The sequence below is a fragment of the Callorhinus ursinus genome, unplaced genomic scaffold (assembly GCF_003265705.2).
Source record: "Callorhinus ursinus isolate GAN/ISIS: 27379988/994484 unplaced genomic scaffold, GSC_fseal_2.0 scaffold1, whole genome shotgun sequence".
Classification (NCBI taxonomy): domain Eukaryota; kingdom Metazoa; phylum Chordata; class Mammalia; order Carnivora; family Otariidae; genus Callorhinus; species Callorhinus ursinus.
The window spans coordinates 109,977,158-110,002,644 of NW_027397063.1; the positions used below are offsets into that span (position 1 = coordinate 109,977,158).

General features: G+C 41.2%; 1 protein-coding gene across 2 annotated transcripts in view; it reads right to left on the reverse strand.

The window, feature by feature from the left end:
- Positions 1 to 25,245, reverse strand: part of PLS1 (plastin 1) — a 96,838-nt gene extending 71,593 nt beyond the window's left edge. The window contains exons 1-3 of one of the 2 annotated variants that reach the window (XM_073899054.1): positions 25,123 to 25,202; positions 18,255 to 18,338; positions 18,056 to 18,093 (exon numbers count right to left, since the gene is read on the reverse strand). In XM_073899054.1, coding sequence (XP_073755155.1) covers positions 18,056 to 18,066 — 11 coding nt within the window. In that variant the 5' untranslated portion in view covers positions 18,067 to 18,093; positions 18,255 to 18,338; positions 25,123 to 25,202. Of the gene's footprint in view, positions 1 to 18,055; positions 18,094 to 18,254; positions 18,339 to 25,122 lie in introns of both variants that reach the window. The other variant, XM_025881157.2, reaches the window with a different exon arrangement.
- Between the last annotated feature and the right edge of the window lie 242 nt (positions 25,246 to 25,487).

The following is a 25,487-nucleotide window of genomic DNA, read 5'->3' on the forward strand; positions in this document are numbered from 1 at the left end:
TATGAACCTCAACCAAAATTCCAGAGAAAATATACTAACTTGATCTCAATAAAAACTATGCAGAAAGTGATGCAGTGCCAAGGCACCGCTCAGGGCCAAGTGCATGGTGCAATTTTAACAACTTGTGAATATTGGAGGCAAAAGTATTGTTTGAACCAGGGCACCTGGGTGGCTTAGTCGGTTAAGTGGCTGTCTTCGGCTCAGGTCATGATCCCACGGTCCTGAGATCAAGTCCTGCATGGGGCTCCTTGCTCAATGGGGAGTCTGCTTCTCCCTCTCCCTCTGGCCCCTCCCCTCCGTTTGTGTGCTCTCTCGTGAGCTCTCTTAAATAAATAAAATTTTTAACAAAGTATTGTCTGAACCAATACAGTATCAGTAAATATTGGAAAATAATAATCTAACTCAAAGTTGCATATGTAACTGAAAACTATTTGATAAACCAAGAACATTTAGAAAAGAACTTATTGTTTTGCGTTTAGATGCACCTTCTGGGCAGGAGCCACATTTTTTTTTTACATCTCTGCAAACCCACATATTCTTACTTGGAGATTTGTTTATAGGAACTTTTTTCACAATATAAGAATGTTTTCCTGTATCTTAAAAATAGTTCATTTCTCAAACTTCTCAAATTTAAGGGTAGCAATTACCCTTGAGAGTAGTGACAACTGGAAGGAAACAGGAAGGTTTTGGGGATGCTGGTAATAATTCTGGTTTCTTGATACCGGTGCCAATTTCATGAGAGTATCATTTTGTTAAAATTCATCAAGTTATACACTCATGATTTGTACAGTTGTCTGCATGTGTACTGCATGTCAATTAAAGATTCAGAAATGGACAAAAAACAGAAAGTCTACTCCCTTGCTCCCACCATTCTTTGCTAGGTAATCTGACAGAATATGAATTTATATATTTAGTAAAAGATGAATTGGAAATTTTACCTCTAACAATCCCAGTTCTAGTCCTTAAATTAGACATTCTTAGCAATGTCCTTTTGTTAACAACATAAAATAATAAATACACGTATCTTGGCAGAATTTTGGTGTATCGACAATATAACCACAGTCGTTTAAGTTTAGAACTTCAAATCAATTCAATAAGTAGTTCTGAGTCCCTTCTATGTCCAAGATGCTGCATGGGCATCTTTAATGCTGTGCAGCTTTATGGAGGAAGACATCAGAGAGAATTTAAAATGGCCTTTGAAACAGTGGCAGATAATAGAGATTCTTTTTATCCTTTTAAGTCACCTACTGGGAAAAATGAGTTGATGCCACACTTTCAGCACCGTGGAAAATGTCTCCTAGAATTGGAAGGTGTCAAAACTTGTCATTCGCATGTACTATTACAGATAAATGGAAAGACAGACAGAAGGGCAGAGCAGGCAGCTGAGAGGGCATGAACAAAGGAGTGGAAGCATGAGAGCATCTGGCCTGCAGTGAGAAACTAAAAGCAAATAACCTGGTTGAATGAGTGGCCCTACTTCACGTCATAATTTTCTTCCAAATCTAAATTACCAGAGAAGCAGGCACAATGTGAATTACTTTCCTGTGCGACACACAGAGGTAAGTGCTACTGTAGCTCTCCTTGCCTATACATAAGTCCTGGAATATCCTTTCCAAAACTACTTGTTTTGGAATCTGGCCCTGAGATGATTTCAATTCAGAAAAAATATCCGGTTAAATAACATTTTCTCATACACGTCAACATTAATGCCTGGAACCCTGCTGGCAGTGATGACCACTGCTGGCTTATCTGTCAACAAAGGCAGACAATGTTTCAGTCAGTGGCAGGCGGAATAATCCCCGCCCCGCAGATGCCCATGCCCTAACCCCCAGAACCTGGGAATACGTTACCCTTACATGGCAAAAGGGACTTTGCCGATGTGACTAAGAGTATGGGCCTTGGGATGGGGCAAATCATCCTGGATGATCTAGAGAGACCCAATCTAATCCCATGAATTCCTTAAGAGCAAGGACCTTCCCCTGCAGAGTAAGAAAGATGGAGGAGGAGGAGAGATTCAAAGTGTGAGAAGGGCTGGACTCTGCTGCTGATTTTCAAGATGGAGGAAAGGGGCCATGAGAAGTTCAGAATGGCCTTCAGTTTATATCCAGTAAGAAAATGAGGACCTCTGGTCTACCATCTCAAGAAACTGAATTCTGCCAACAACCTGAATGAGGCATGGAAGAGATCCTCCCCTGAGGACCTTCAGAGGAACAGCCATGCCAACACCTTTAGCCCAGTGATAAGATCCATGTCAGACTTCTGACCTACAGAACTGTAAAGTAATAAATGTGTTATAGAAGTCACTAAATTTTGTTAGGGAAGCAACAGAAAACTAATACAGGCTCACACAGTTTTATTCAGAACAGGATGTTCTTACCACCTTGGCTGTGAATGGCCCACAAGAGAAAACAGCTATCATTTAGGAGAAGCAGAGTGAAAAGAATAGTGTGTTTGTAAGGAAGGGCCAGTGCTGGCTTTGACTCTCCTTAAATAAATTTTCCCTTCAACAGGATATGCACATATATTGGAAGTTAGTCAAATATTCAGGTTAGCGGCTGAAAAAGAACAACACCACAAAAAGGAAAAGATTGAAGATTCTGCCAATAATGATGAGTAGGATGCCTTACTCTTAACCCCACCTAATAGACTGGGGCCCAGAGATTACTGCAATAGACAGTAAATGCTACCCAGCAATTAGGTGAAGTGGTTCTCATTAGCAGTCATAAACACAACCTGCAGAGCTTATGCTAAACGCAGATTCCTGAGTCTCATCCCCAAAGGTTATCATTCAGAAGTTTTAGGGGAGAACCCAGAAACCTGGATAAGATCAAAATTCAGAATTTCTAAATTTTGTCCCCTAACGAGCGATTCATACTGCTGAAGTATTCCCACCAACCACCTAAGACCTGTCCTATTCTGACCTAGGCCCAGTGCAATTCTTGTCAGGAGTTAGCCCAGGAGCTAGCCCATCTAGTAAACTCGGTGGTTAAGAGATACACAGCTTGGTATAACCAGACTTAGATTTGCTTCTGCTCTGCTCTTATTAACTGGACAAGTCATTTAAGGTCCCTGAACCTGTTTCCTCATCTGTATAAAGGGAATGACATGTCCTACCTACCCATATAGTTGTCACCCAAACTTAAAAGTTCTTGAAACACAGTAACTATTCAGTTGCTGTGATTATTAATAGCACTATTAATTCCATTTTTAGATGAAGTCTAAGCAAAATACTTACAAACAGGTAGTTTGAATTCTTTAGCATTTTTCATACCTGTAACAGTAATTGGAAAGATTAATTATTTAGTGGAAGTAAGCTTCCACTCTGGACTGCATGGAATTGAGTATGTTTACAACAGGCTATATTGTGGGGCTGGGCGGGGATAAATAAATAAAAGGAACCATAATATCCATATCTCTTTGAGGCTGTATATACCCAATGAGGTATAATTTTATTTCAAACCTCTAAAAAGGTTGGTGCAAGCAAAAAAAAAAAAAAACAAAAAACAATCTTTCCCAAGCACAAGCAGTTAGGAAATTTATCTTTTTTCACCTTAGAATATAAAACACCAACTATATGGATTGCTATCACTGAGTATTTTAATGGCTAACCAGACCTCTGTTCTGATTTGAAGACTCTGAAAGTAAATCTGAACAACCTGCTCAAGGTCACAAAAGCAGGGCGCCTGGGTGGCTCAGTTGGCTAAGCGACTGCCTTCGGCTCAGGTCATGATCCTGGAGTCCCGGGATCGAGTCCCGCATCGGGCTCCCTGCTCAGCAGGGGGTCTGCTTCTCCCTCTGACCCTCCCCCCATCTCATGTGCTTTCTCTCTCATTCTCTCTCTCAAATAAATAAATATTTTAAAAAAGTCACAAAAGCAATATAAACAGTCTCAACGTCCAAGTGAATATGAAGAACATACATAATCAATACACAATTCAGTAACATGAAACAGAATAGACACAAACAGGAAGCAAAGAGCCCAGCGTCATTTAGCATGGACTCAATGACAAATAACACTATCACAGTCAAATGGCCTGTATAGTTGGGGTCACAACTAGAAAAATTAATCAGAGACTAAAAACTTAATAAAGTACAAATATATGAAGAGTAGTTATAAAGAATGATATTGGAAGGAATACAATACCTATTCCATTATTTTCTTCCTATCATATCTTAGTATTCTCCCTCTCCCTGCTTGTATTCATTCCTTTGCCTCTCCTTTATCCTTTAGAGAAAAGGTAGGCAACGTTAACAGATGAGAAAAGAGGCAGTTAAAGAAAGTCTTCATGGTTGCATCCGCTGGTCCTTCTCAGACTACAGTCCTCTAGAGAGGGTGAGATTGTCAGTTAGGGGAAATCCATTCTCCTATCTTACGTTTCCGCGAGAGCTTATTGTAAAAGCAGCACTCTTGCCCTCTTCTCTACATTCATTTCTCACCCTCCCCAAGGGAGGGGCACTGATTCATCTTACTGGTGAGACGGTGTCCTGGGCCCACTGAAACTTACTCCTCTACTGCAATGATTCTCAAACTTTAACTGCAACAGAATCGTAAGACTTTTGAGCTCCACACCCCGGAGTCTCTGCTTTGGTTCATCTGGGTTAGAGACCACCGATCTACATTTCTAACAAGTTTCGAGGTAATGTTGATGCTGCTTGTGTGAGGACCACACTTTGAGAACCCACTGCTACACTGAATGGGGCTAAAGTGTTCTATGTCATTATCCTTACGTGACTTGCCCTATTCCTCTTTAGCAGTAGCTTGTCCTCAGGACACAAACTCTCCCTTCCAACCCAAAAGCAACTGTTCAGCAAGTCTGCCTGGAATGGAGTGAACAGAAGTTAAAATTTGGGGAGAAAAGATATGAAGACCATCTGGCCACAGGCTGTAATCATGGTCCAGTTCCACTGGGAATAAAGTTGGTATTTTGAACTCTGAGAGGCCTCTATTTCTCAATCAGTTCAGAGAATAAAGAGAATAGTATAAATTATCAGCCCCCTAAATCCAAGAGCATCCGGCATATGATCGTGGGAATGACTAGGTATTCCAAAGTCTGTACCCTCATTCTGGAAGCAGAGTGGCTTGTCTTGTCTAAGTCATAATGCTGAAGCCAGATGCATACTGAATAATGTTCCTGCTCTTGAAGAATATGTAGGAATCACCAAAGGGGTATAAATGGAGAGAAGATATTGAGCCTTCAGGAAATTCAGCCTAGATTACTTCTCTGGGTTGATCACCAATAACTGTCCAGACCAGGTTGGCTGGCTCAACAGCTCCCTCCCCATCCACAGCTAAGCAAAGCCCACTAAGACACTTCTTGACTACCCTTTCCACCCATTTTCCATCCTTGGGTCTGGCAGCTCTGCTTCTATGTTGTGTCCTGACCATCCTGCAGATACTTCTGAGTCTTAGCTCTCAAGTGACACCCTGGCTTCAAACCCTAATGTGTAAACAGTTTTGCCCCATCTCTGCTCAGCCTCACTGAGCTCCTGGAGCCTTTAACAGGGTTCAACATCCCCAGGCACTCTTTCTTCAGGAGGGAAGTCTGTTTTCCTTAAGAACAGAAGAGCAGAAAATTAAAATGCAATCTCTCAGCAAACAGAAAAAGAGAGAAAACAGTGAAACTCATGCCAGGTCTTACAGGTCATAACCTCCCTACTCCTGGGGCACCCGTCTCAGGGCTTTTGTAACTTCTTCACCACCCTAAGAGGCTCTCCTGGCTACCAACAGACAAAATGGCACCCAGGGGCCACATCCTGCCTGGACACATGTCTTCTGTGGCTCATTAAGTATCTTTTAAATTTTGGAGTGAACGTATACAATTAGGAGATTAACATAAAATTCAGATTTCTATTTTCTCTTTTAAAATCAGGAGGTCTAGGAGCCCCTGGGTGGCTCAATCAGTTAAGCATCTGGCTTTGGCTCAGGCCATGATCCCAGGGTCCTGGGATCAAGTCCTGCATCCGGCTCCTTGCTCAGCGGGGAGACTGCTTCTCCCTCTCCCTCTGCCACTCCCCCTGCTTGTGCTTTCTCTCGTTCTCTCTCTTGCTCTGTCAAATAAATAGATAAAATCTTTTTTTTTTTTAGAATTGAGAATATCTTTCATTTAGCATAATTTGTTTTCAGACAAGCAAATGGAAGGAATTAACAATTTCAAATGTATTAAATATAGAATGTAACTTTAAGAAAATACTAGAACATTTTATGAAAAAAAGGTCATATATTTTGAACACAATATTTCATCAGAATACCAGTGACACAATATTAGAGACAAATGCAGTTGAAAAAAAAAAAATCAATCACCTTTCTATTATCTATATTGAGAACAATTTTTCAGCTCATGCTATATACAATATTCAGATAATCAATATAAATACTCTTTTCATTTTATTTACGGTTTTAAAAAAATAAAATAAAATCAGGAGGTCTAGCCATCCTGAGCCCACATTTCTACATGGTAGCACTGGGCTAGGCCAGTGACAGCTGTGCCCTTTCCATAGGTGTAAACAGTTTGCCACAGTCCTATGATCCCTGGCTACTCTCATTTCCCATAGAGCATATGTAAATGAACAGTGGTAAAGCATGAGCTCTACTACTGCCATTGTTAATTTCCCGAGCTACCCTTGAACTCAAGTTATTAATGCTGTGCTGCTGAGACAGAAACACATGTATTTTGTTTCCTTTTCAGATGGTACTTGCTTCCATTCTCAGTCCTGAAGCCATAATGTAGGAATCATAAACAAATGGACACTTTATCCCAAAGGGGCCCAGACTTGTGGAAGGTGAGGAGAAAGACAGTAAAGGGACTCGAAATAAAAAGGCAATCCCCTTTTCAACATCTCTAGTTCCCTAAAAGATCAGGACTCAAGAAAGAAAAGATAGCCATATCCTGTGTTGTTACAGGACAGAAATTCCATAATCAGAAGTGACCAAATATAGAAATTTATGGCACACTTAATTTTAGATTATACATAAAGCAAATAAAAGTTTATTGTTTTTGTAAAGACCATCACCTGGCAGCCCTTTTCATTTGGAAATAAGCTACACCCTCCCCCCAAAAAAGAAAGAAACTAGACCACTGAGAAAGAATTATTACCTACTTAGGAAATTATCATGGTGCAATAAAAGTGTACAAAGACCTTTTCTTGTCTTGAATTATCTGTTATTTGCATGTACAATGAACTGGTTGAAAGTCCTGCTAAGCCACCATCAAATGACTGCAGTGTCACAGCCAGACACCTGCCCTAGAGTGACCCAAGTTTGGGTACTTTTGAATTCCTGGTCTTTGCCCATAAGATTAGATCAGTGAGTTGGTGTCAAGGTGAATATTTCTTTTTTTAAGATTTTATTTGTTTGTCAGAGAGAGATCGAGCACAAGCAGGGGGAGCGGCAGGCAGAGGGAGAAGCAGGCCTCCCGCCAAGCAAGGAGCCCAATGTGGGACTCGATCCCAGGACCCTGGGATCATGACCTGAGTTGAAGGCAGAGGCTTAACCACCTGAGCCACCCAGGTGCCCCATGAATACTTGATTTTTAAAATCCTTCCTTCTCTTTCTCATTTCTCTCCTTCCAAGGCCAGCATTTAAGTGGGAAAATAAAATGTGTTACAACTTCTCTCCTTAAGACTTTCCAGGACAAGAATGGATTCCATAGTCCTTTTCCTCCTGGTTCAACATAAAACAGATCCCAAAGTGAATCAGAAATTTTCAATAGCCCAAGAATCTTTCACAGGTTGTTTTTGCTTTGGGACCTAACCTTTCCACTGGTCCAGATGAAGGAACAATGCAGGGAGGGCTAAGGCTAAATCTATAGTGGAATGGCCAGCCCACTGTGATGACTAATGAGATCCCTTGGGAATATATTACAGAGTCCTTCCACATAATGTGTCACATGCAGGGGAGTATTTTGAAAGCTTTATATACAAATATAAAGTATCTATGATTTTTGAGCTGGACATGATGAAACTCTACTGTAAATCTGGCCTTACCCTGATTCTCAGTGATGATTCAGTTAGTTCAGAAAGGAGGAAGATCTCAGCTCACTGTTTATGCCAAATTAGAGTCTGAGTTGATTATCTCTGCTCACAGACAGAAACAAGTTAAAATTACATCAGTGAAAACTATTAGAATACTTGCTTCTTAATGTTTCCTTTTTGCTTAAGAAAAATAATTTTTTAATTTTAGTCACCACTTCTATTTTCTTACACTGTAACAACTTTAAGCAAAAAACAGTTTAACTACTTTAGGGGCGCCTGGGTGGCTCAGTTGGTTGACTGTCCAACTCTTAGTTTTGGTTCAGGTCATGCTCTCAGGGTCATGGGATAGAGCCCCACATTGTGCTCCAGGCTCAGTGCAGAGTCTGCTTAAGATTCTCTCCCTCTCCCTCTGCCCCTCCCCGCTGTGTTCTCTCTCTCTCTAAAATAAGTAAATAAACCTTTAAAAAATAAAAAAGAATACCACAATAAATATAAGCTTTAATCATCATCACCTGAAGAATTATAATGCAAAAAGGTAACTTTTTTCTTATAAGTTTGTCTTTATTCCCTTAGAAGATGCAGTCTTGATATCCACAAATGTATATCAAGTTGCTGAATCAGCCATACCTAAATTATTGTAAATTTATTAGTTTACGGCAAAGCTCATTTGGAATTTAGTATCAAGTAATTATCAATAAATGTTTCAGTATATTTTTCTCTCTTTACTGGAGTTTTTGGGGTGGATGATTTGGATTTAGGTTAGGGGTTTGTTGTTGTTGTTTTGGCAAACCAACTACTTCTCTTGCTGTCAAGAAGGTGAGGCAAAGACATTTACTGTTCAATGAATAGCCATGTGCTTCCCCTCCCTTCCAGCAGGATCATGTGATTAGTTCTAATCAATGGGCTTGAGTAGAAGTAATATGTGTCACACTAAGCCAAAGCAATTCAGAGCTAGTATGTGATCCTCTAGCTCCTCTTCCCCTGCTAAGATAATCTGGAAGTCCCATGTTAAAACAGCAAAATCAAAATCACAGCAACCGGGATCTCTGAGTCATGGCATATAGAACAGCTGCTCTGAAGAACAGCCAATGCACAGTGACATTTATGTGAACAAGAAATCGATGGCGAGGGTGCCTGGGTGGCTCAGATGGTTAAGTGTCTGCCTTCGCCTCAGGTCATGATCCCAGGGTCCTGGGATCCAGTTCCGCATCAGGCTCCCTGCTCAGCAGGAAGCCTGCTTCTCCCTCTGCCTCTCTCTCTCATGAATAAATTAATAAAATCTTAAAAAAAAAAAAAAAAGAAATTGATAGCCTACCCTAACTCATGCAGAAAGTATGACCATAAAGAAACCTTGTATCAGTCCATGATCAACCAACTTGAGCCATTTACAAGGATTAGCTGAATCAAGTAGGGAAATTTTCCAAACCTTCCTCAGATCTTCTGTTACTTTATTTCATTTCATGTGCATTCACAGGTTATTACCATACATACTCTTTTTCAAAGGTAAGTATTTAAGACCAAATCCTCTATGCTACTCACTTATTAACAAACTCAAGATCTTACTGAGACATACCATGAGCAATGGACATTAGGCAATGTAACCACTGATAAAGCTTAGCTGAATATGTTGTTCTCCTACATGGCTGCTTTCCTGTTTTATAACCCTCAGGCTTCATTTCAGGAGACACATGTGGTAGGGGAGTTAGCAGGCCCCAGGAAGACAAGAGGACATAGTGACCTGGGTCAAGCTGGCTCTCCTTTGTCAGCAGCCCACAGGTATGCTGTGAATTGGACAGACTGGTTTCAGTGGGGCCTTGAACAGAGAGAGATGCTATCTCCTCCAGCTGGCAGTAAAAATATCCAGTATGATAAGGACTCAAGCCTATGCCCTTCAAAACATTACTGATTTCAAACCTCCGGAAACTCTGGAGCCTGGCCTGGACAACAGTAAGGTATAAACTCCCCAGCCCTGGATTCAGATCTCAGCTCAACAACTACTGACAGCTGCGTAAGCCTGGCCACAAGACACAGTGTCACCGAGCCCCAGGCGCCTGCCCCCTTCACAAGGCATCTGTCAGGATTCCTGGAATTGATGGTGGTCAAAATACTGACCATATGTTGTACCCTTGGTGCCTCAGAACCATGGGATTCTTAAAGGCAATCTGAATTTCTGTTAATTTTATGTTTTATTACAAGCAAAACATCATTCTTGGGTACATTTAAAGCAGTCAAAAATATGTCTGTGGCTCTACCCTTAGATTAGATGCTCCCTAATGACAGTCACAATAATAAATTCTCCTACTTTATCTGATCGTCTTCCAATGTGATCAAGTCCTTGCTAAAAAAAATATATCTTGAGTTAAAGGTCTGTTCATTCTCCAGAGGAAACTGAATTTTTTTTAATTCCTAGGAATTTCCTATTAACCATATTTTTGTGGATTTCCAGTTCTGATCATGTATTTCTATACTCCAAGTAAACTGAGCTCATGTAATATTTTTTATACTAAAAACCAATGTCAATGCAACCTAATCACAAAAAAGAAAAATCAGACAAATTCCAACAGAGGGGCATCCTACAGTGTACCTGACTACTACTCAAAACTCTGAAGGTCATCAAAAAATAAGGAAAGGCAGAGAAACTATCACAGCCAAGAGAAGCCTGAGAAATGTCAGCTAAATGTAATGTTTGGTATCTCGATGGGATCCTGGAACAGAAATACGACTTTCTATAAAAACTAAGGAAATAGGAACAAACTTAATTATAACAAATGTACCACACTAATGTAAGATGTTAATAGGGTAAACTATTAGTGTGTGTCAGTGTGGAGGCACATGGGAACTCTCTGTACTACCTATTTAATTTCTCTATAAATCTAGGGGCATCTGGGTGGCTCAGTCGTTAAGCGTCTGCCTTCGGCTCAGGTCATGATCCCAGGGTCCTGGAATCGAGCCCCACATCGGGCTCCCTGCTAGGCAGGAAGCCTGCTTCTCCCGCTCCCACTTCCCCTGCTTGTGTTCCCTCTCTTGCTGTGTCTCTGTCAAATAAATAAATAAAATTAAAAAAAAAATTTCTCTGTAAATCTAAAACTGTACTAAAAAATAGAGTTTATTAATAAAAAAAAAAAAATGTTACCACAACGAGATACCACTTTCATACCAAGAGGGCCATAATCAAAAAGCTAAATAGCAATTTAGGATGTGGAGAAACTGGAACCTTCATACATTGCTGGTGGGAATGTAAAATGCTACAGTCACAAAATAATAAAATAAAATGGTGCAGTCATATTGGAAAACAGTCTGGCAATTCCTCAAAATGTTAAACAAGTTACCATATGATCCAGCAATTCCACTTCTAGGTATAGGCCTGAGAAATGAAAAACACATGCCACCCCCCAAAAAACTTGTTCACAGCAGCAGATTCATAATAGCCAAAAAGTGGTAACAACTCAAATGCGCATCAACTGAGCAACAAATAAGATGTAGTAGTTCTTCCATTATTTATTGTCCTAATTCTATGAGAAATTTAATACTAACCTTGCAGAAAACTTCAGTTAACGCTTAGTCTCCCATAGCACAACACATATCACATAGGTAGAATATAACTCAGTAAAAATTTAGCAAGGTGAATTTTTTTATCCTATACATTCCAGATGTATGTTAACAGGAAATACAATAATTTTTAAAATGAAACTACTTTGTTCAAATTGAAAAAGATGAATTTTTGCCCATATTAATCCAGCCTAATTTCATGAATCAAGAACTGAATAACAGTTGACCCTTGAACAACACAGATTTGAACGGCGTGGGTCCAGTTATATGTAGATGTTTTTTCAATACAGTACAGTACTGTAAATATATTTTCTCTTCCTTATAACTTTCTTAATAACATTTTCTCTAGCTTATTTTACATAATATATATATTTTATATAATATATATAATACATATAACCTCCACAATATGTGTTCATTGACTGCTCGTGCTATCAGTAAGGCTTTTATGTTATCAGTAAGGTTTCTGGTCAACAGTAGGCTATCAGAAGTAAAGTTTTGGGGGATTCAGAAGCTATATGTGGATTTTTCACTGCAGGGGTGAATGGGGGGAGGTAAGCACCCCTAACCTCCACGATGTTCAAGGGTCAACTGTACTGCTAACATTAAACAAGCCGTGAAACCTAAGGCAGAATAAAATTACTTTTGGTTTTTGTTTCATTTAACTGCAGGAAAAACAGGTATCCAAGCCTCTAGCAGATCAGTGTATTAATATACATTTCTCCGAGCATCTCTATAGGCTACTCTCCTACTCCTAATCGGATTCTTCTTAAAATATAAAATACTCCACTCTAAAAAACAGTATGGATGTTCCTCAAAAAGTTGAAAATAAAGCTACCATACAACCCAGCAATTGCACTACTGGGTATCTACCCCAAAGATACAAATGTAGTGATCCGAAGGGGTACGTGCACCCCAATGTTTATAGCAGCAATGTTCACAATAGCCAAACTATCCTAAGAGTCTAGATGTCCATCAACAGATGAATGGATAAAGATGTGGTGTGTGTGTGCATATATGTATATACATACATACATACATACATACAATGGAATATTATGCAGCCATCAAAAGGAATGAAACCTTGCCATTTGCAATGACGTGGATGGAACTGGAGGGTATTATGCAGAGCAAAAAAGTCAATCAGAGAAAGACATGTATCATATGATCTCACTGATATGAGGAATTCTTAATCCCAGGAAGCAGAGGGTTGCTGGAGTGGTGGGGGTGGGAGGGATGGGGTGGCTGGGTGATAGACACTGGGGAGGGTATGTGCTATGGTGAGCGCTGTGAATTGTGTAAGACTGCTGAATCACAGACCTGTACCTCTGAAACCAATAATACATTATATGTTAAAAAAAAGAAGAAGATAGTAAGAAGGGAAAAATGAAGGGGGGGAAATTGGAGGGGGAGACGAACCATGAGAGACTATGGACTCTGAGAAACAAACAGGGTTCTAGAGGGGAGGGTGTGGGGGAATGGGTTAACCTGGTGGTGGGTATTAAAGAGGGCGCGTACTGAATGGAGCACTGGGTGTTATATGCAAACAATGAATCATGGAACACTACATCAAAAACTAATGATGTAATGTATGGTGATTAACATAACAATAAAAATTATTAAAAAATAAAAATAAAAATGCTAATAAAAACTATAAAATAAAAAATAAATAAATAAAAGTTCAAAAAATGAGTCTAAACCCACAAAAAAAAAAAAAAAAAACTAATGATGTGGGTGCCTGGGTGGCTCAGTTGGTTAAGCGACTGCCTTCGGCTCAGGTCATGATCCTGGAGTCCCGGGATGGAGTCCCACATCGGGCTCCCTGCTCAGCAGGGAGTCTGCTTCTCCCTGACCCTCTTCCCTCTCGTGCTCTCCATCTCTCATTCTCTAATAAGTAAATAAAAAATCTATAAAAAAAAACTAGTGATGTATGGTGATTAACATAATAAAAAAATATTAAAGGGGGAAAAAACAATATAAAATACTTTAAGAGGAATATAACCTCAATTTATTTTTTTAAATTTAAATTCAATTAATTAACATATAATGTATTATTTATTTCAGGGATAAAGGTCTGTGATTCATCAGTTTCTTTTTTTTTTTAAAGATTTTACTTATTTATTTGAGAGAGAAAGAATGAATTTATTTGAGAGAGAGAGTGAATCTACAAAGATGCTTATACTTTGAACTCAAGCTATGCAGCTGTGTCTCCTGGATAAGGCTGGGTCCTCTCTCAAGATTTACTGTCAGTAAAACAGACAGGGGGTTAGCAGTCTGAAAAAAAAAATAAGGCACCAGGGGGCGCCTGGCCTGATCAGTCGGTAGAGCATGCGACTCTAGATCTTGGGGTCGTGAGTTTGAGCCCTACAATGGGTGCAGAACTTAATAAACAAACAAACAAGTATGTAAGTAAAATAAGGCACCACAGATCTTAAGTCTCTACAAGCAAGTAGAAGCTAGAAAGTATTAGGTATGTGACAGGGTGGGGGTGGGTATAGATTCATCCATTCATTAATTCCTTTCTATATATTCATTCAACAACTTATCAAATTCCTACTATGCATCAGGCAATGGGGATACAAAGTTGGAAAGATACAGTCTTGCCCTCAAGAAGTTCTCACCTGGGCGGGGGCAAGGAAGGGGAGGAAGAAGCAGCAACAGCTCATACTCCACATGGCCATCCACATCTGTGGCCCCAAGAACTTCAAATAAATTTTAGTGTTATTAAATTTTATTTTTTAAAAAAGTTACATTCTTTTTTAAGTTTTTATTCATTTATTCCTTTAAGTAATCTCTATACCTAACATGGGGCTCAAACTCAAGACCCGGAGATCAAGTGTCCCATGCTCTTTTGACTGAGCCAGCCAGGCATCCCTATTAGAAAACTTTTAATCTAGGGGCACTGGGTGGCTCAGTCGTTAAGCATCTGCCTTCGGCTCAGGTCATGGGATTGAGCCCCACATCAGGCTCCCTGCTCCGCGGGAAGCCTGCTTCTCCCTCTCCCACTCCCCCTCCTTGTGTTTCCTCTCTTGCTGTGTGTCTCTCTCTGTCAAATAAATAAAGAAAATCTTAAAAAAAAAAAAAAAGGAGATTTTAATCTAAGATGTGTATGGTACCTTTCAATTTAACTAAGATAAAAATCTTATTTAATCCACAACAAAAGTAGAACAATCACAACAAAATACAAACCACCACCACCAAGGCTCAGATAGGCTGCATGACTTTCCCACCCACTGAACCTCTTAGCTGTGGATTGTGGGCAAATGGGAGTCAGTCAGCTCTGTTCCACTTAACTCACTAAGCTGCCTCTTTTATCAGTCAGCTAGCAAGTGGTAGCACCAGGGTGCCAACTTCTACTTACAAATCCACTGTTTTTTGCTTTTCTCACCACACTGTAGTTCTCAGCACAGGATACTTTGTAGGGGATATACACAGAAGATTCTTAAAATCTCCAATGAGACACAAATGTCTTCCCCATTTGTAGCCATCCCCCAAAAAGATGAATAAAAGGGACCACTTGGCCTTAGTGCCTTTTAATCCCCAGCTCTTCTAAATCAGCACTAAACCAGTAGACATCACCCCATTTATCGCTGAAGCAATTCTGAAGAGACACCACATTGTCATTCACCCTTACCTTTGGAATCTTTCAGCACTTGGGAGTCAGCCTGAAAGCATCTGCTTAAGACACCATATTTATATCCTTAGCCTTAATTTTTGAATTCCCTTGTCTTCCCAGAACAATCCAGAACAAGTAATATAATCACTAGACCTAGTAATTTATTTTTGTCTCATTTTTGTCATTTGTCTCTCAGAAACTGAAACTAGTTGTCCTTTTACATTTTACATATTTTTGAAAGACACAGAAGCCTTTAAAGATAGATTGATTTTTGCAAATCCAAAGGATGACTGAAATACACATATTAAAATCAGCCAAGGAAAAGCATTTTTAGGTGTTTATCCGAGAGAGTATGAACTATAAATAAATGCACTGTAAGAAATAGGGTTCCTCCTTTTCTGATGTGTTTGGGGGTTAGGAGGGAACTGACAGGGTAAGCCAAGATAAGCCTATGACTCAACACTGCCTACAGAATAAAGCCCAAATCCCACAAACTCATACTCAAATGCTCCACAACCTTCCCTAAATGCCTGTCCAGTCTTATCTCCCTGCACTTCCCCCAAAATGAAACAGTGTATTTACCCCTAGCTGCACCTGCACTGCCCGGCCACAACTCCATTCTGAGGTTCAATCGCCCCCATTGTCTGGAACACCTCTCCCTCTTCCTCTCCCAACTGACTGGTGAGCACCTGCCATCCTTCAATGCCTACCTCCTTCAAATGTCCCTCCTCCATTATTTGCTTTATGTAGACAAATGCTCCCTTATTTCAGATGGCTTACAAAGATGCATGAAACATCAGAAGACAGCATTAATCATCATTCCCTCAACTCTGTCCTTGCCTGCCCTAATTGTTACAATGGAAAGTGAGTCTTCCTCCACCTCAGCCCCCTCACCCTTGGTTTCTATCATTCCTACAGCACGTGGCACCAACTGCCCTATACTGGAGCTATGAATTCATGCATCTTAACCCTCCCATAAAACTACACGTTTTCTGAGGGCAGGGAAGGAACTTTCTGCCATTGTGTACATTCTACCTCTTAGCTCAGAGCTTACAAACTATTCCAAAAATACTTGTTGAATAAAGTTTAACATTATACCCAGATTAACAAAAATAAAATCCAAGTATATACCCTGTGAATGTACTAGTCATTCATACTTGGTTTGGGGTCGACTCCTGACATCATCTACCTGATGCTGGCTGTTCAGCTTTCCACGGGTGGAAGGGCCATACTGACTAAACAGCAGTTATTTATTTAAAAGTATGTAATATAAGAAAAGGACTGATTTCTTAGAACAAGGGGGGGTGGGGCACAGAACAGATAAGGAACTTCCAGGGAACAGCGAGGGGCTCAAGGCAGCAACCACTTGGTAAATGAGACTAATTAAAAAACAAAACAATGGGGTGCCTGGCTGGCTTAGTAGAGCAGGTGACTCTTGATCTTGGGGTCATGAGTTCAAGCCCTCTGCTGGGTGTAGAGATTACCTAGAAAATAAGCTTAAAAAACAACAACAACAACAACAAATCTGAAACATCAATTTTGTGAAGGTAGTATAGTTTCAAAAGAAAACCATTTCTTCCTAGCTCATCTGTCATACAACGCCCTTTATTCTAGCCCACTGTTTCTCAAAGTGTGGTTCCCAGATCGGCAGCCTCGGCCTCACCTGGGAACCTGCTAAAATGAAACTCTCCAGCCCCATCCCAGACTTAAAAGAATGAGAAAGTCTGGAGTTGGGACCTAGCAATCCATTTTTCACCAAGCTCTCCAGGTGACTTGTACGCATGCTTATGTTTTAGAACACATTTAAGTACCTGCAGCTTCCTGAACAGGCCAGCTCTTTCTAGTAACCATGCTTTTGCTCCTCCTACTCTCCCTTCTCCAAGGAATGCTTTTTACTCCATCTATTCTCTGTAGGTTGAACTTGTGTTTTCAAGGCTCAGCTCAAAAGTCTTGACACTTTCCTCAACCCGCTGAACAGAATTAACCGCTCTCGACTTGGGCTCCCCCAAAGCTTCATTCTGCCCTCTCTCCTGGTGCTTACTCTTGTCCCGGGCTGTTCATGTGTCTGCCTCCTCCATCTGACTGAAATGCATGAACTTAGGGACATGTCTCACTCACAGCCCTACCCCCAACTCACCTCCCTTTATTCAATTGCAGCCCTTTGAGTTGTGCTGAGGAAAGAAAAGTATTCTTCTGCAACAAGCCTCTGATTGACAATGAGAAGACTGCTGAGAGGCATCCAACCCCTCTCGCCCTAATGGAGATTAATGAATATCAAGTGAGATCTGCAGTTTAGGGGGCAGTTGTTGAAGGCACCTCTGGCAACAGAGAAATCCCTTAAAGAGCTCCATAGTCAAGGCTTAGCTACAAACATACTTAGGATCTTATAAAAGCCAAATATAAATTTGAAATTATTCCCTCTGATCAGTAAAAGAATATGGATTGACTGGATAAGCACTGGATTTGGAGCTATACTGAAGCTCCAAGAGGACAGGGACCCTGTATCTGTCTTGGTTATGACTATGGTCCCAATGCTGAGCCCTGACATTTTGTCAAATGCTGAAATTAGAAGATATAGGTGTGAGTTCCATCCCTGTGCCTTCCAACTAGGTAACCTCAAGCAGGCAAGTTATTCTCAAAGTCTTGGCTACTTATCAGTGAAAGGCAGCAAGGTCAGAAAATTATTGTAACTACCAATAAATAGCTTACTCCTTACCTTATAGTTTACTAATTGTTTTCACATTCACTGTCTTGTTTGATCATTAAACATGCAGCTGAAGAGAAGGCCTCCCTTCTCATGGGGTCAGACTTTGACTTCCCATCCATGCTCCTGATCATAGGCCAACTGATTTCAGGTATCTAAACTTGAAGTTACCCAGCTCATTTTGATTGATCACTACTCAGAGATTCTCAAGTTACCTTTTATCCATTGACGGTGATCTTGAGTTTAACTTGGGCTCTTTAAGGATAAGAAAAGGGATAAAGCAAATTGCTATTATTGTTGTTTTTCCAAAATTAATTCACTCGCATGACAACTTTGCTAAAAAACACCATTGAATTTATGTAGCTGTGTTTCACGGCTGGTACCGTGAACACAGTGTCAGCCATTAACACTGACCTGATAACACTTAAACTCTGCAAGAACCGGGCCACTCCTGAAAACACCATCTGGACCAAAAGAGTGTCCCAGTGAACCTGAAAGCTGAGAAGGAAGGAGGGAAAAGAGAGACTTCATCAGGACAAAATGCTGAGAGAGCCTGTAGAAGAAAGAATTCAGGAGTCTGAGAAATTTGGGTTTGTTCCTAAAGGTTATAAATACTAACTTGATACTGAGCTAAAGGTTCAATTATGTGCTAACTTGGTACTGTATTCCCACCAAATTATTGATAAATTGCATTAAAACCTAAGCAGAGACTCATTTATCAAACCTCAAAATTCTAGTCTGCATTGATTTTTATATATAAACAGTACCCTTTGAATATATTTCATCAAGGACAAAAAAAAAAAGAAACCAATATAGCTACAAAGGATGGCATTTAAGATGACAAAGTGAAATGAAACAAAAACTCTACTTGTGCCTTTGATCGTTCACTGTAAGTGAGTCGGTTCTGAACCTGCTTTTCTTTTATTTCAACAATTTAATCTAGATTCTGAGCACCAGCTATGGGAACGATGTGGGAATGCAGCCGGTACTTTCTATCTAAGGCATTCAAATTGTTTGATCAACATCAGTTTTAGGTCACAGATTGTCATGCATCACTTTGGATTTTACAGTTGTGATCTGTGGGGTAGGTTTACTCTTTTATTCAGGGTGCAGAGGGCCCCCCATGGGAATTCATTGTAGGGAAGAAGGTTTAGACAAGTAGACCTTGGTCCAAGGCTTAATTACCATGACTGATCCTCTTCCAAGCAATTACCAATGTTTCAAATTCAATCCAAATTCTATTTTGACAGCACTGCTAAAATCTTGTTTCTTGGTTCTTCATCATTTCTTACGTTTTGAAGGGGACTTCATCATTTCTTAAGTTTAAAAAATTGAAGGGGACTTCATCATTTAAGTTTAAAAAAAAATGTGTTATTTCCTAGATCTTTAAACAATTTGAGTTTCTTAATAATGTCAATGCCAACCATTCCCCCAAAAACCTTTTGCTTTTTATCATGAAGAAGGTCCCCCACAAACCTTTCACCTTACAAAGACATCCATCCACTTTACTGTCGGAAAAGACAGTTTCTTATGTCTCCTCTGTGGTTGGCTTGGATTTTTTGAAGGAGGCATGTCTATGTGCAGTGAGTCATCATCCAAATATGCTTGTAGCTTTATAGCTCTGAATTGCTTAAAAGTTTCTTATCAAGTCTAAAGTCCCCTCACCACTGGACTTTGTGAGCAAATAACCTGTCACTCTCCTAAAAAATAAAATACTTTCTGATAAGGGGCACCTGGGTGGCCCAGTTAGTTAAGCGTCTCTTGGTTTCAGCTCAGGTCTATGATCTCAGGGTCCTGAGACCAAGCCCCACGTTGGGCTCCATGCTCACACTGAGTCTGCTTGTCCCTCTCCCTCCCCTACCCCCGCCGCCTTTGTGTGCATGTGGTCTCTCCCTCTCTCAAATAAATAAAATCTTAAAAAAAAAAACCTTTCTGATAAAACAAGTGTTTTAAATGAGAAACTCTCCTAATCATCACTTTAACACATACACTTTCTGTGCCCACAGTGTCACTAAAAAGCAACTTGCTTTTACAGAAGCCATGCCACATCTCACCAAAAACAACCAATAAGTACTTTCAGACACAGGAATACGGAAAAGAAGACGATCAAAGGTGACACAGCCTCACCTCTTATGATCTTTTACGTCAGCAAAATTTCCAGCAATCAAACTTGTATAGCGATTTTATAACCTATAAACCTACAGGCAGTATAAAGGCCTCTTTCTCTTGGTCCCTGATTTTCATCATCACCCAGAAGAAAATGTGGATTTGGATATTTGTTCAGGGAAAGAGCTGGATGGTAATGATGAGTTCCTGGATGTTGAGAAGAGTGGAAATGGGTGGAGGCCAGAAGCTAGTGACCTTTCCTTTTATATCCAGTGCACATGCCCTGGGAAAGCACAGAACCAGAAGGCGGCGAAGCAGAAGCAAGAAACGGAAACAGGACTCATCACAGAGAGGAGAATGCTCTCAGCTGGATTCCATTTTGAGACTCCCATGAGGGAGTAATTAGGTTCATCAAGGAGATAGATGGGAGGCACTTTCTCAAGGGCAACTCGCTGGTCAAATCTGGGGACTGCCAGTTCTGACTCTCAATTATTTGTCTCTGACCTGGGGCCCTCCCTGAGGTCTCTACACCCACCTCCAACTGCAACAAGTCCACACTGACTTCAAAACTCACTGATCTTGAGGATCCCAGAAGACTGTGTTCAGGTCTGGATTCTCCCTGGGGGTTTTGATCACAGTTCAAAGACTTGAGATCAGAATAAGGGTCAAGACCCACAGATATTCCAGGAGCTTCCAGCAGTAGATCCTGCCACCTCAGGGGGAAAAAAAATCCTTACAAACATGGTCACCTGAGAGTCCTTACACTCATACACAAAGTGAATTTCACAACCCCCAACTCAGAGGCATCTCCCGGATCACTAAACCAACTCACCTCCATTACCCCTGCTCTACCCCCTAAAAGAGGATAGGAGGAGAACAGAAATAGCTTTATGGTGCATGCAGAGAAAGAGTTGCTGAATGCCTCCAGAGATGCTTTGAGGGTAAAAAAGGATAAAGACTAAGTGGAATAATTTTTAAAATAAAAACAAAAACTGGAAAGATTTACCACTGTTCTTTGTTTCTCAGATTAAAGTCTGGCTCATAGAATGTTGAGAATTTCACCAGCTGAAATCTGTGGCCATTCTAAGCATCTATTAGAGTTACCACAGATAAAGCTTTGCCTTTTGTTAAGATATTTAATTAAGTTATTTGAGCTCTCCATGACTGAAGACAGGCAGGCCTGGGATCAAAACTCAGCTCAACACTTGTCAATTGTATCACGTCAGAAATGTGACTTTGTCTATGTTTTCTCATCCATAAAACAGGAATAATGGCACCAATCTCATAGAATAGTTTGTAAAGACTCTGACATATCACTTATAAAGCGTTTAGAACAGTGTCTGGTCCATGGAAAACATTCTATAATACTAGTTACTAATATTACCGTTATTATTTTGAGAAAGATTCAGAATACAGTCATTTTATAAAATACTGCTATAACATATAACTCTAGAATGTAATATTTGGGCATTTTTTTAAGTGTATGAGACATTAACTTCAACATACTACCTGATTTTGCATTTGGCTATCCAACCAATTCATGACAAAAAAAAAAAAAAAGGTAATCCCTCTATACCTGGCCAACCCTTCCCCACCCCACCCCCAGCAAACCATCTCTCAAGCTCTGTCTCTCCTCTCTACCACTCTCTCTCCTTGACTCCTTTAAAGGAATAAGCACATTACCAGTTGAAGCTGTGAATGTTCAGTGTAAAAGATGCGCTGTCAACAGTTCCCTCAATGCTATGTGCAGCTCAGTGAAAAGGCTGTGTTGATTTGCAAAATGGCTATTTGCAACATCTGTTCCAAGTAAACAAATATTTCAAACCACCTCAAACTTATTTTGGATTCAGAAGCATTGCCTTCTGTCTTATTTTTCCAAGTAGAGAGTCTGATCATAATTCTCTCTCAACCTTACCCCCACAGCCATCGCTCTCCACCTCCCAGTAGTGTAAAATGTATCTCCCAAATACACTCTCAGTCCAAGGACTTTGGGCCCCCGTTTATGTCTTCTGCCCCATAGGCTACCAGGTCCTCTCTAGACTCCTCCTCAACTCCATCACGTGCAGATTCCCAGGACTGCAGCCCACCCCTCCTCATTCTGTGTATTCAACCTGGAAATGGCCAGTCATCCCTTGTATCTCATCTCTTCCAATAACACAGACATCCTCCCATTGGCCACCAAGTTCCTCCTATTAGATTGGTCTCTGAGGCTTTTCAATCCATATAACATCTTGAACTGGAGTGCCCTGTTGCCAACTCAAATTAATCTTGAGGCCAATAACCTTGAAAAGTTAGAGTTAATGAAATGAGCTAGTAGTGAGGAGATGGTGTAGCCAGAGCTTCTGTTCACACTAGCTTAAACGTAACTCAGTTCCTCTTCTTATAATGAGGGGATAGTCTGGATAAAGTACTACCTGATAGCTCTAAGATCCTAAATGCCCACCTTCCCCAGGCCAAAATACACTTATTTATCCATGCAGTAACTATTGAGCGTCTAATACAACAAAGCTACATGCCTCGTATTGTGAGGGGTTAAAGATCATCCCCCCCAAAAGCTTATCATCTAGAATGGGAAATAGACAACCATATCAATTACTGTAAGAAACAGAGAAAGATGTCACAACCAAAGGTACTTATAAGATAAAAACATTACAAGCCCATTACCAACACACCAAGCCTGAAACTGATTTTTAATACATCTTTTCTTCTCTGCATCTAGTCTTTTACCAAAGCTTTTTCCTTTTCCTTTACATCATTTCTTAAATCTGTGCTTTCCACTAAGCACTTAAGAGTCACATGCTTAGGGCGCCTGGGTGGCTCAGTCATTAAGAGTGTGCCTTCAGCTCAGGTCATGATCCCAGGGTCCTGGAATTGAGCCCCGCATCCGGCTCCCTGCTTGGCCGGAAGCCTGCTTCTCCCTCTCCCACTCCCCCTGCTTGTGTTCCCTCTCTTGTTGTGTCTCTGTCAAATAAATAAAATAAAATAAAATAGTCACATGCTTAAATGCAGGCCTGGGCAACTCTCCCCTGTTACGATTTTACCCCTTTCCCAGCACTCCCCAAACAGATCCATGAGCTCTCATCAAAATGTGAGAATCACCCCATTAGGCTGGTCTGACTTGGCCACTATCCTGCTATACTTCTAAGGTGGCCTCCCCCATATTACACAATATTCACATCAAATCCCTTTAGAAAGGGCGCCTGGGTGGCTCAGTCAGTTAAGCGTCCGACTCTTGGTTTTGGTTCAGGTCATGATCTCAGGGTCATGGGATCCAGCCCTGCATCGGACTCTGTGCTCAGTGTGAAGTCGGATCGTCTCCCTCTCCCTCCCCCTCTGCCCCCACCCTAATCTTTATCTCAAAATAAATAAATAAAATCTTTAAAAAAATTCCTTTACAAAATGATCCATACTTCACCTCCCACAAGCAGTGTCTGAGAACATACTTAGTACTGGATGGGATGTCTAAGTCATAGGCTTTAAGTTCTAAGAGCTTACAAACCGGTCAGGAAGTTGAGACATGTGCTAAAATACAATAATCAGGGATACTAAAGATGAGAGGGATGCTAGCGGCACAGACAACAGTAATACATGCTATAGGGTCTAGAAGAGGGAGAGCTACTTTCTGGCCACAGTAATCAAGGAAGGCTTCAAGAAAAGATCAACCTGAGTTAGACCTTGCAGTGTGGGCAGGACTTCAGGGAAGGAGGCAAAAAGGCATTCTGAGCCAAAGGCCCAATGTGCCTGAGGCAAGAAAGGAGGCCGGTTTCAAAATCAGCAAATTGTTAGGTGGGGCTTGAGTGAGAGGGCACTTTTTGAAAGGTGTTTATAGGGTACAATCAAGCTTAGTAACAGGAATGATTAATTTTCTGATTAAACCAGACAGTATAAGAAGGTAGAAAAGTAAAGTTTAATAATCTACCCACACTGTGAAGAGAGTATTATCAGGGGGATGGTAAAAAGAGCCCTAAAATCAGAAACCCTGGGCCCTGGGCCCACCTTGGCCAAGGAGGGGCTCCAGCAGCCACAGCAAGTCATTTAACCTCACTGGTCTCGGTTTTCTCATTTGTAAACTGAAGCAATTGAACTGGCTGACCCTGAAGGTCTCTCTAACAGTCCAAAACTAAACCAACTGTATATTATTTCTGCCATTAAAACATTCATCATGGGAAGGGGAGAGGGTGGAGGGAAAGGCAGGTATCTGTATTCCCTTTCCATATAGGTTTCTCTTCCTGAACTAAAAATTTCTTTTTCCTAAACTCATTAATTCTATGTATACGCTTCCCACATCATAAATGTAACACTTTACCTAAATAATGTTCAGTGTGCTCCCCCGACCTAAAATTTTATGACTCACAGGTTATCCAAGAAATTTGTGCAGCACAGCCTTAGCCTCCTACAAGTGTATCCAATACCTCTGCCCCAGGGTAAAACATCTGTGTATGAGCCCTAAGATGTGACAGGGTAAATAAAGGACAGAAAAGTGAGAATTCTTGTTACTCATCTAAAAGACCGCTCTCTTTTAACAGCACCAGATTAAGCCTGAAATAATACTAATGTAGAAAAAGGGGCGGGGGTGGGGTATCTCACATTTTATAAAGTTTCTACTTTAAAATGTAGCTGAAATGCGTAAGGTATTTGGCACTGAAATTCGCTGAAAGCTGACATTTTTTATGCCGCATCCAGAGGCCCCCTGCTCCAGGAAGGCACCAAAACTAGAAACCACGGATGCGATTTCATTCCAGCCCTATTGACCCTATGCACCAAAAGACCAAAGGCAAATAAAACCACTCACAGAGTTCAAGTGAAACAGGCTGGATCAGAAAGCCTCGTCAGCAGCCACCCAAAGTTTAAAAGCGACAGAGGAATATAAAAAAGTTAACAAAATGCCTAACTTCAAGCAGGGAATCATAATTCAGTTCACAGGCTGTGTAAGCAGCATAAATACACGATTTAACACCTGCCCGCACTCCACGCTGCCGGGCCTGGGCAGGTGCGCACCCGGCGGTCTGAGGGCGCCGCACTGCACAGCCGGGCGCAGGGAGCCGCCTCTCGAGCGAGGGAAATCGGAGAGACCCCCCCCCCGACTCAAGCCGCTGTGCGCCGGCGAAGAAGTGAACCTTTGCTTTCTGCCTACCGTTCCAGCCTTCCTCTCGGACCCCACCGCCGCGCCCCGTACCTGCGGTAGCCGTTGAGCCCACAGCTCTCGCTCGGGATCCAAGCACCCCCAGCTCCCCTCTGCGGAAACCTCTCGGCGGCCGCCTAGCTGCTGCGCTCGCGCCACTACGCATGCCCGACCGGCCCCCAGGCCAGCAAACTCTGAATCCACTTGCCGGGTTTTAGCTGCGGCTCCTAGGGGAGAGGACCCAAGCCCAGGAGCCTGAGTTCCGCCCAGGAGTGGAAGACGAATTGCAGATGCTGGGAGAGGTGGATGGGCACTGCGGCAACGTTATTCCTATTGTCCACAGTTACCCAGGACGTACTCCTCTAAACCTAAAGCTAACCATCTATACAATTGGAATGAGCTTAGTAGAGTGGTCCTCA